The sequence below is a fragment of the Sinocyclocheilus anshuiensis genome, unplaced genomic scaffold (genome assembly GCF_001515605.1).
Source record: "Sinocyclocheilus anshuiensis isolate Anshui unplaced genomic scaffold, SAMN03320099.WGS_v1.1 scaffold1472, whole genome shotgun sequence".
NCBI lineage: Eukaryota > Metazoa > Chordata > Actinopteri > Cypriniformes > Cyprinidae > Sinocyclocheilus > Sinocyclocheilus anshuiensis.
The window spans coordinates 487542-499409 of NW_015542453.1; the positions used below are offsets into that span (position 1 = coordinate 487542).

The window sequence follows — 11868 nt, forward strand, 5'->3', positions numbered from 1 at the left end:
TACTTCGACCACAACTGGGCCGTTTTCTTAAATTACAGGACTTTCAGTCAAAACCATAGAGCGCTCGTAGCAGCTGTGAGAGCTCCGGTGGATGTACGCGGAACTGCAGCTGCTGGGTTAAATGGCTCTTTTTCTCTTTTTTTCACCATTGATCCCTGAGCTCACACATTCCGATCATTCCTCATTCGCTCAGTTATTTATGAGAGCAGCGCGCACGCCTACTAGCTCATAACCCAACCAGACCTGAACACAACGAGGAGATAAAACACACACAGAAGACATTAGTTGGATTACTTGGATTATTACACATGCCATTAAAAGAATCCGTGTGGAATGAAAGTTTTAGTTGGTAAATTCATCGTTAATGTTCATTCTACAGACATGGAGTTTAATGATCAATAGCAGCGAACGCGTTCGTTCACTATAGTGCCTTAGTCGGCAGAAAACGGAATATATGAAACTATGTGTTTGAGGACGATATATTGTTGCTGAGTAAAAGTTAGAACAAAACTGTGTCAGTTTTATGGCGTTTAATTCGCTCGGAACGTATTAATAGTAATAACGAAGATTTCACATTGAGCTTCTGTGAGCGCGCTGCTGGTCTGGATGATCACTTCTTTTTTTTTTTCTTTTTTTTGAATAGTTAAATGGAATGTGTTGTTTTGGTTTTATTTTGGAATTGCTGTTATTTTATATATATATATTTGTAATTATTTGACGTAATTATTTTAATTTATATGGTTGTTTACATTATTATTATTATTATTGTTGTTGTTGTTGTTGTTGTTATTCTTAATTTTAACCATTTGGTACAAAGTGGATATGGCTGACCTGTCCCTATCGCAAGTTAATATAGTTGGTTTTGTCATTAAATATTTGCTTATTATTTGATTTAAGCAAGTTAAAACATATTGCCAAATAAAGTTTTGGGTGACAACATTTTTACAGTGTAAACATGGCTTAGATTTATTTTATTGTATCTTATTTTTTTATCTTTTTATACTGTTGCTTAATATGACACTTTAAATGGATGATAATAGTTTAAAATAATGAAATAATAGAGCATTTAAAAATAAACCTTTATTACTTTCTATCTATCTATCTATCTATCTATCTATCTATCTATCTATTTATCTCAAATAACTATTGACTATTTGAAAAATCATAATCTTTTCTTGGATTGGTCTCTTGCCCTCCAGGTCCAGTTCAGATCATAAATACTCGTCTCCGTCAAATAAAATGAGAGGTGAAGAAGCATCTGGTACTGTCCTGCACAGACTAATCCAAGAGCAGCTTCGCTATGGAAACCCCACAGATGCCCGCACACTCCTGGCCATCCAGCAGCAGGCCCTGCGACGAGGAGGTGTTGGGGGGGGCAGCGGAGGAGCTGGTTCTTCACAGTCTTCATCTGAGAGCCTCAGCCAGGAGGAGCTCCAGTCTCCTCAGCTCTCTGCGCGCCAAGAACCCCAGGGTCAAGAGCACCAGATCGACTACCAGCACTCTGAGAACTACACAACATACCCACACCACGGCGAGGAGCTGCCCACCTATGAACAAGCCAAGGCTCAGTCTCAGCATTTGGCCTCCCAGTGGTGCCAACCGCTCAGGGGCTGCTCACTGCAGGATAGTGAAACCATCCCGAAGCCCTGTGAGGAGGAAGACAGCTGGGATTCGAAGCGAGGCCACATACGGTCACTCAGTGAGCGGCTTCTGCAGTTTTCAGTAGAGCGCAGTAAAATGCCTGCAACATGTTCTGCCAGTTACCCTCAGATGCATGGATATCATGCAAACCAGCACTTACAATGTAGCCAGCAAGGACTGGAGTACAATAAGCAGGTTCCTTATACCGAGTACCCCTTTCCTGCACAACAAGCAGCGGAGTATGAACATTACTACAAAGCACCACCACCATTTAATTCCCAGCACAACAGGTAACAATTGCAAAATTCACACTTAACCACAGCTAACATTTGATTTGGTAACACAGTATATGCATTTTCTCCAGTTCCGACGTACTTTATAGGATGTGTCATTATGACTAACTGTCTGTTGGCTGATGGTATGGCTGAGTACGCAATATGCGACATGCTGATGTAGTTTGTCATCCAACTGCACTAATGTACTAAGATTAACTGAATCGCATCCTTTAGTTTTTTATCTAACATGATGATTATTATCTTGTGCAGACTTCAAACACCAGAGGTTTTCCATAGACTCTCCACATCTCCCCCTGCTGGCAGGGAGGTCACAGCTTGCAGTCGCAGTCAACTGGAAATGCTCATGAACGAGAATAAAAGACTGAAACAGGAGCTAGAGGGACACACTGAGAAGGCCATCAGAATTCAGAAGGTAAAAGCACATGACTCTGAAATTTACTTTTTGTGAAAACATTTGGAAAATTAGGTTTTGGGGCAAGGCTGAGGTGAAAATACAGATCTTAATGTGACACCTGAATCTAGTAATTTTTCGGTTTAATAAAACGACACAGGCTATATGTGTCTTACAACAGGTTATATGTAATGTTGTATTATATATCTTACAGCAATTCTCTTTCTGTTCTATTTAAATTCTATATTTAGTGAATAGTGGCAGGCTGTTTACAACAGATTATATATGAAAGATTTTCTATCACATACTTTGTTGACTTACAAAGACAGAGACACTTTGGTTGTGTATATGTGAGTGATTATTACATATGAATTATTACATATACTGGATAAATAGAACCAATAAGTAGAACAAGATTATTTTGTAGTTTTCATTTGACTTTGGCTAAATTCCAAAAGGCAATTAAATGTTTCCAATGGATTACATCAGTGCAGTTAAGCTGTTGCTGCACTCTGAAAGAATGATAAGAACACAGGTTTGAGCGCTTACCCATCAGGCCACTGCCTTGTGTAAACATGCCTGGGATGATGGAGTCATGGTTAATGCCATCCTGGTCTTTCCATATGGGACTCCTGAACACCTTCTCTGTTCTGTGCTCTTAAGGAGCGGTCATATTTACAATTGCTTGTTGAAATTTAGAGAGCGAAAACCAGTCAATCCAATAGGAATCTGCAGTTACGAATGATGGCGAAAAAGTTCAGTACATAGATTTTGCTAGTTTTCAAAATTGTTACGTAAATTTGCATGCTGACCAAAGCAGACAGTTTTGAAAGTGACTTCTGTGACTTCAGTTAGTCATTTCTACACAATTGACAATAGATCTTTTTTTTGCCCACAAAATTTCACTAATGCAACTGCGCCTTTAATCATAACCAGCAACGCTGATTGCTAAACATCTTTAAGTATTTCTGAGACTGTCATTTTTAGATTGACACATCTGACTTGCTATTTACAGTAATTGTCTTTTCTTTTCCCCCCAGCTGGAACAAGAGATCCAAAGGATCTCAGAGGCCTACGACACTCTGATGAAAGGCTGCGCTAAAAGAGAGACTCTAGAGCATGTGCTTAGAAACAAGCTGATGGCTGAGATCAAGAGGCTGCAGCATTCAAGCATTCAAGCGGCAAAAGAAGCCGAAGCTGCTGACCAGAACCAGCATGTTATTGAGAAGCTCCTTCTGCAGAGTGAGTTCACGAACACAGCACTATTAAACCTCATTACTGCTTCACATGCTCTGGATACTTCTTAATCCAGAGTTGCACTCCAAATGTGAAGATCTGTTTTTCTGTTGAGTCATTTTGCTTAAAGAGGGAATGTGTTTCCAATTAGAACATTCCAAGGCAGGAATTTCAGTCACATAACAGTGCCTTAGTTGATCTGAACAGTCAGAGAATAGGATTAAATGTCAGAAGTGACTTTAGCTTTGTATGAGACAGATAACCACTGTCACCGCTCTTGTCTGGTTCACATGGACAATTAATGAAATGTTCAGCTCAGCGATCACTTGCTGTTCGCTAAGAGTGGGAAGATGATTACAGTGACTGATGGGAAATAAGCAAAACAGTCTGAAGCGTGGACCCAAGGATGTGGGTCAAAGTGAGAGTGGGTCACTGCTTCTCCTTCCCTCTGCATTCCTTAAGCGCTTGCGTAAATGAGGCGCTCCGGATATTGCGATAGAATTCCTGAGCAGGAAGTCAATGGGGAGTGGTGCTGGAGAGGGCCCGCATAAACATTCCTTCAGCTTCTTTCTCACATCCTCACATAAATCTCTATGCTTGTTATGACTGAGCATAATGGATTAGTATGTACTGAAAATGTATGCTTTTGGCAGATGCTTTTACCCAAAGCAGTTCTTGCATTTGAACCTAACTACAAGCTGTCAAAAGGTCATTTACTATAATATAATATAATATAATATAATATAATATAATATAATATAATATAATATAATATAATATAATATAATATAATATAATATAATACAGACTAATGGTTGCAGAACCATTTAGCTTTAGCTTTAATTTATTTTTAGCTTTAATTATTCTTTAGCTTTAATTTATTTTTATTTTATTAGTTAGTTGCCTGCAATAATCTGTATATTTTAGTTAATTTCAGTTTTATTTCAATAAATGAAAACAATTTTAATAGTTAACAATTTCAACTAAGCACTTAAATTTAACCTACAAGAATGGCTTGGAACTGAAACTATACTTTGCTAGATTAATACATTACACAGATGATTTATCAAAACAGTACAAATCATGTATAAATTTAAATATTAAATATTAAAAACAAAATAGATGAGCCATATTGTGACATCACAGCCAAAATGCCACCATCCACGCCACTTTTTTAATATCAAATAACACCCATAAACGTGCCTTAACTTGGCATGTGGGGACCATCTTCGACTCTCAAAGCGATGGACATATCCATTTAATTTACAAACAGATCTCACATTTTTTTTCTATCTTCTCTGAAAGATGAAGAACAGCAGCTTCAGTGTGCACATCTGGAGCAGGAGGTTCAGCATCTGCGAAACAAAGTGGAGAACCATCAGTGCAGAAGCGAGGCCCTGGAGATGGCACTGAGGTCCACGCAGACACGCAGCCAGCAGATGTGGATGGAGCTGCAGAGGAAGAGAGCGTATGTGGAGAAGGTTGAGCATCTGCAGGGGGCTCTAACTCAGCTGCAGGCGACCTGCGAGAAAAGAGAAGGGCTGGAAACACGCCTGAGGACACGGCTGGAGCAGGAACTGCGGAGCCTCCGAAATCAGCAGGTACTGAGACAAAACGGTGCTTTGTTTTTAACTGTTCTGATGTTTCTAAGCATTGTATTTGAGACTTCAGATCAGGACATTGCAGCAATCTTACACTTTGTTTGCTCTTCTCTGTCCACAGCGGCAGCCGCAGTCAGTCTGCAGAGCGTCCCACGTGAGTGTCTTCACACTGCAAGAGCTTCTGCGGGAGAAAGAAGAACACATTCTGTCGCTGGAGGCTGACAAGACGCGCTGGGAACAGAAATACTTGGAGGAGAAGACCATGAGGGAGTTTGTGATGGATGCCGCTGCCACTGCTGCAGCTCAGAGGTAAAAAAGGAGATCAGTGTCAAAACCTTCAGAGTATATTGTGCTTTTTAAACCAATTTCTAATTGCTTTCGTCCTAAACTTTACAGAGACACAACCATCATCAACCATTCGCCCTGCCATTCGTTCATTGAGGAGCTCCCATCATCTGAGTACAGGAACCAGGAGTTAGAAAACAGGTAAGAGAGCCACCCTCAATGCACCTAAAAATACATTTCAGTTGCGCTTAATGATCCATTTTGGATTTCAGGATTGTATAGTTCTCATAAGTTTAATATGTTGTCAGGATCCGTGCCCTGTACTCCCAAATCCTGGAGAAGGACACAGTGATTAGCATCCTGAAGCAGAAGCTGCAGCAGGAGCAGAAGAGAGAGTCAGGTGCTGAGCCCTCCATCACCATCACTCATTCAACGGTCACACACACTGCCCAGGGCAAAGGTTAGTGTCAATGCTAAGTAGCGTTCACTAGCTAAGATTTTACCAGCTAAATTAGTGTTTCACTAAAATTAGCATTAGTGTTCTCTGCTAATTTATGTTTACTGCTTAAAGGGTTAGTTCACCCAAAAATGAAAATTCTGTCATTAATTACTCACCCTCATGTCGTTCTAAACCCGTAAGACCTCCGTTCATCTTCGGAACACAAATTAAGATATTTTTTATTAATTCTGACAGCTCTCTGACCCTCCCATAGACAGCAATGTAATTACCACGATCAAGGTCCAGAAATGTAGCAAGGAGATCGGTAAAATAATCCATGTGACAAGAAAACAAAAATATCCAGAAAAAAAGTATCCACTGAACGTAAACAGCGTATTGCTGACACAGAATAGCATACGCTGTTTACGTTCAGTGGATACTCTCCAAAATGGTGCCAGGGTGACGCGGAGGAGACGAATTGTTGAATAAAGTCGTTATTTTTGTTTTCTTTGAGTACAAAAAGTATTCTCGTAGCTTCGTAAAATTACGGTTGAACCCCTGATGTCACATGGATTATTTTACCGATCTCCTTGCTACGTTTCTGGACCTTGATCGTGGTAATTACATTGCTGTCTATGGGAAGGTTAGAGAGCTGTCAGAATTAATCAAAAATATCTTAATTTGTGTTCCGAAGATGAACGGAGGTCTTACGGGTTTAGAACGACATGAGGGTGAGTAATTAATGACAGAATTTTCATTTTTGGGTGAACTAACCCTTTAAGATTCGATAGTTGTTGCCTGACTAACATTACCATTAGTGCTTACTGTTAATTATTGTTAACTAGTTAAGAATGTACTAGTTAAGTTATTAGGTTTTACTAGTTGCTAGCTAAGTTAACATATATTGTGACTAACTTTAGCATTAGAGTTCACTGCTAGTTAGCAGTTACTAGTTAAGTTAGTGTCTGACTAACATTAGCATTGATGTTTACTATTAATTAACTTTTACTAGTTAGGTTAGTGTTCACTGATAATTAGTGTTTATTTAAGCATTTACTAGTTACAAGCTGTGATTTTACTAGCTAAGTTATTGCTTGACTAACATTAGCTTTAGGGTTCACTCCTAATTAGCATTTAGTATCTGACTAATATTAGCATTAGATTTCACTGCTAGTTAGCAATACTAGTTAGCATTGATGTTTACTATTAATTAACTTTTACTAGTTAGGTTAGTGTTCACTGATAATTAGTGTTTATTTAAGCCTTTACTAGTTACAAGCTGTGATTTTACTAGCTAAGTTATTGCTTGACTAACATTAGCATTAGGGTTCACTCCTAATTAGCAAAGTTAGTATCTGACTAATATTAGCATTAGATTTCACTGCTAGTTAGCAGTTACTAGTTAAGTTAGTGTCTGACTAACATTAGCATTGATGTTTAATATTAATTAACTTTTACTAGTTAGGTTAGTGTTCAATGATAATTAGTGTTTATTTAAGCCTACTAGTTAATAGCTTTGCTTTTACTAGCTATGTTATTGCTTGACTAACATTAGCATTAGTCTTCACTGTTAATGAACTTTGACTAGTTAGTTACTTATACTAGTCACTAGCTAAGCTTTTACAAGGTAAGTTATTGTCTGACTAAAATTGGCATTAGTGTTCACTGTCAATTTATTTTTTACTAGTTACAATGGTGACTGACTAAAATTAGCATTAGTGTTCACTCTTAATTAGTAAAGTTAGTATCAAAGTTAGTATCATTAGTGTTCACTGCTAAGCATTTCTGAGAATAACATGAAATTAGCTGAGAAGAATTGTTACAATGGAAATTGTTCTTATGGATCTTTTTCCAGGGAAGAGTCATTTCAGTGACCCGGCGACTGGTACGTCCCATTTGTCGCTCGCTCCGGTAGCAGCCCTGGGACAACCTGAACCAGTTCTGTTAGAGAAACAGACGACAGATCAAACCTCCCACATTGAGACCAGCTCTGGTGAGTCAACTTTTAGCCGTTTCTGTGTGATATGGGATATGAGAAAGTAACTGAAAATATTACAAACAAAAGTCATTTGGGATATTTTTAAATAGGTCTACCACTGATGGCTTTCTCCTGATGTAGTCCCTCATTTTGTGATAACTGATTCATATTTGTTAATATTTTTCATAGATAACATTCAGAAAGCACCATCTGCTGTGGACCTTTTCAAGGGCCTGGATGATGTGACGGCTGAAGCAGTGGAGATCTTCATTTGATGAAGAACACTTGGACAAACTGCCCTGCAAAATAAATGTTGAGGAGCTCTGGGAGAGATTAAATGACACCACATCACAATACTGTTGTGAAGCAAGAGTCCAGATAAACAGCAGAGCTGCTCAAAAATCTCATGTGAAAGAGGGAGCTGAGCTCTTCTCTTAAAACTACATCTTCAGTCTGCTATGTTTTGAAAGACAAGACAGTAAACTGAATACAGAGATGTTTGCTGCTGGTGAGAATCCTATATTTTTTGGTATTTACAGCCGTCCCGTACAGGAGGGTGGACACAAACTACTAAACTGTCCTCACTATTGCATTGTCCCTCCTCTCAGAAGACCTGTGGTAACTTCACCACATTCCAGTTCAATTGACTTTCTTCTTGAGACTGATGCTCTTGCATGTATCTTTTCCACCCCACCTTTATCAATTGTTATAAATGGTTACATTTTTCTCATGTTTTTCTATTTATGGCTGCTACGCCCTTCAGCAAAGTTATTCTTTTACATTGCATTTCTAGGATCGGCATGCTTAACACTGTCACGATGTGCGAGACAAAAACATTATATAGACCTAGTAGTCTAAAAGAACTGTTAGAGAGAAAACCAATTGTATTATATTATAATTTGCTTTCTTGTATTTTGTTTTTGAATGTGTTCGCTCTTAAATGGCACATTTGCTGGTCAAGGTGTCATTTCAAAGTAAATATTAATATAAATTTTGTACAATTGTTTTGTTGTGTTGGAATGTAATGCTGAGGAACTGATGCCAAAGAGCATTTCAGTAAAGTTCATGTGTTCAAAACACATGGCCAAGGGTTGACCTCTTCTATTTAATCAATGAAAGATGTGAATGTTCTGAAACATTTCATACATTTACAATAAAGCTATTAATATATAAAACCATGCGTCTCTTGGTTTGTGAAGCCCTTGGGAAATTTTGGTTGGTTCCAGCAAGCACCATCTACTGGATTTCAGCCCGTTTCACACATTCCAGGTTTTCTCTCACACATACAGTCCGAGAAAGATGAGTAATTATAAGCGAATACCAGTGAGGGGCATTCCAGCTCTCATATTTCACCAGAGAAAACCTCACGCTATTTCCCTCAGGCTCACCTTTAGCCACATTTTATACTCAGACTTCTGAGGCATTCAGACAAACATTCTGCTTTTGAGAGAGAACAATAGATAACTCACTCAAAGCTGACTTACCCAACACTGACTAACCAATCCGGCCTCCGAATACTACTGTCCCTGACAAAGCCAACTCAATATTTCTTAGTGTAGTCACATGCTTTGAAACATGGTATTGATGTCACACTCTGTGTTTCCAAATATAGAACAAGGCTACATCTGTATTAGATGTGATGTTTAGCTTTTAACTATTCCTCTTTGTGACAGTAATGAGAGGCATCTTAGACTCACACTGCTCATGAGGAAGTTGTTTGTGGGTGATCTTACTGTAAGTCAGTTGTTTACATAGTACAAGGTACTCAACTGTATAAAAACCGGGCAGCTCACACATACCCAACATGCAATCCTGATAAATTTGGTATGTTTTTAGGTCCAAATATCTGAACATGTCATGAAAACACACTGAAACTTTGGAATTCAAAACTTTATTAAAATCTGGAGATAAAGTTTTATAAAGATTTTAAAAAGTCTGTTTTTATTTAAGAAAATATTTGAGATTCTGCACAAACATTTTGCTGAAAATATAACTTGATATAACTTGTCACATGCTTACACATATAACATATGCTGATAATATAACTTGTAATGAAGCAAAAAAGATAAAATAATAAAATGTCAAATGGAAGAATTTTCCCTTGTGTTCTCAGACTTTTAAACCGCACTGTGCATTAAAACCTCTCAAAACTGACTTGTAATAGAAGGTGTATAAATAAACCAATTAATGTTTTAATTACTAATAAATCTTTAAATACATTTTCTTAAAGGGGAAGGTGTATTTTATGGTTTTAATTATACTTAGCTGAAATTAAGAAGTCAGTGGGAGGTCCATATCATTGGGGTTCAATGGGACAAAAAAATCTATGGTAAGTAAGCTAAAGCATGCTAGGATGCTTCACTATTTATGGTATTTCACAGACAAAAGTTTGATTGATGAAGGAATCTCAGGAATTCAGGTCTCAGTTGTAATAAGAGTGAACAATGCTTGTTATTGAAAATAAGACGGCCACGTCTTACATATTTACTACACTAGTAATGCCTCTGATTATGACCTCCATTGTTCATTTTTGCATTTATGCATAAATTAAAAACATGTTCCCAAACAGACAATTTCCCCATAAAACTTGAAAACTGTAACTTGCCAAGTTACAAACTACTGAACAAAAAGATACTAACTAAAGGTAGCTAAGGTTTATAAGTGGAACATATCTGTCAAATTTGAGATTTTTAAGATTATTTACCATTAAAAACAGTATTTTTCTGGCAAAAGAAATAAACGATATCAGGATGACAGCATCAATGTACACTACAGACAACTAACAAAGCAAACAAACAAAAGTGCATCATGAACTAATTAACAGTTAATTTAATTTCCAACAATGAAAACTCAAGGAAATTGAATTCCTGTAAAATTTCATTCAAAACTACCCTCACTGGACTACCATACCTACATTAAAAAAGTGAAGAAGAAAAAAAAAGCAAGTCAGACAATGGAAAGTATGATTGGTCAGTAAGGCATAAGGGGGAATTGTACGTTAAATGACAATTCAAATTAATAATTGAATAATTTTTTGATCCAGGTTGAATACCTTTTAAAGCACACTTAAAGCATATCTGCTTTCTTAAAGCAGACATTCAACATAGATCACTGTCAGTAAGGACCGACATGTAAGGTACAGTCTTTATAAAAAATAAAAAATAAATTAAGTGACACTACATACAGTAATGGATTATCGTGACTCAGTATCAGAACATTTTAAGTACCGTTTATAAATCATAACAGCAACTGATAACAGAAAACAAGAGGGAATAGCTCTTCATCATGTGGGGGAGTTCATGACCTTGTCTATATACACCGACTATATTCACATGTGCTTTCAATATTTGCAATAAACCATCTTTAACCAAATAACATTTTAACAGGCAAATATGATGACGACACTGTGGCACTGGATCTTCATAACCAACACAAGAACAAACTTGGCTCCAGGTGAGCTTATGTAAACTGAGAAAATCTTGGTTGGAATGAAAAGGTTTAGCATTTTAAGGCGGTTACAGCCTGTATGGGAACCAGGAAACGTGCGATACACTGCAATTCATCTTGTTTATAAGCGCAGTGGAGGCCTTTTCTTCCTCACAGAGAGAAATGCTGCCAACATTCTTTCGACTTGTGAGAAGCGCTTGACATGTTTTACCCTTGGGTTTCTTCCTCAACATGAACAAAATGGAGGGCTGTGGAGCGTTTGAAGGTCACATGACACATTCCTGAAGCTTGAAATGTGGAACGCCAGCAAATATGAATTTTTCTATCCGTTTGAGCGAGGGTGCAGTAATCCGCCTTACAAATCAGAATTAAAGCAGTTTGTTGAAAAACAACATTAGATTAGATGTTATATGAATGTTGGGTCAGCACAATCAGCCAAGAGCCAAACAATTCTGAAAAGCAGATTAATTTTCAAACGAATCCAGCATGAATTAGGTCAGCTTGCTGTCCTGGCACATGCTGGTTAGATGTGCTGTGCTCTCAAAGAGTAGATT

At 37.7% G+C, this 11868-nt stretch overlaps 1 protein-coding gene across 1 annotated transcript; it reads left to right on the forward strand.

Annotated features, from left to right (window-relative positions):
• The first annotated feature begins 234 nt into the window (after nt 1-234).
• LOC107693726 (angiomotin-like 2a) lies at nt 235-9036 on the forward strand. The gene is made up of 10 exons (XM_016493219.1): nt 235-349; nt 1200-1931; nt 2187-2349; nt 3369-3570; nt 4870-5165; nt 5287-5474; nt 5562-5651; nt 5759-5910; nt 7745-7882; nt 8057-9036. The coding sequence occupies exons 1-10, from the start codon at nt 309-311 to the stop codon at nt 8140-8142; spliced, it is 2088 nt and encodes a 695-aa protein (XP_016348705.1). The 5' UTR covers nt 235-308; the 3' UTR covers nt 8143-9036.
• The last annotated feature ends 2832 nt before the right edge of the window (nt 9037-11868 follow it).

What these genes read in the sequence shown, in the direction of transcription:
- LOC107693726 (XM_016493219.1), top strand. Translation starts at nt 309, where the DNA reads ATGCCATTAAAAGAATCCGTGTGGAATGAAAGTTTTAGTTG. An exon ending in TGGAATGAAAGTTTTAGTTG is followed by an intron (nt 350 to 1,199) that starts GTAAATTCATCG and finishes CTTGCCCTCCAG; the next exon opens with GTCCAGTTCAGATCATAAAT. An exon ending in TTTAATTCCCAGCACAACAG is followed by an intron (nt 1,932 to 2,186) that starts GTAACAATTGCA and finishes TATCTTGTGCAG; the next exon opens with ACTTCAAACACCAGAGGTTT.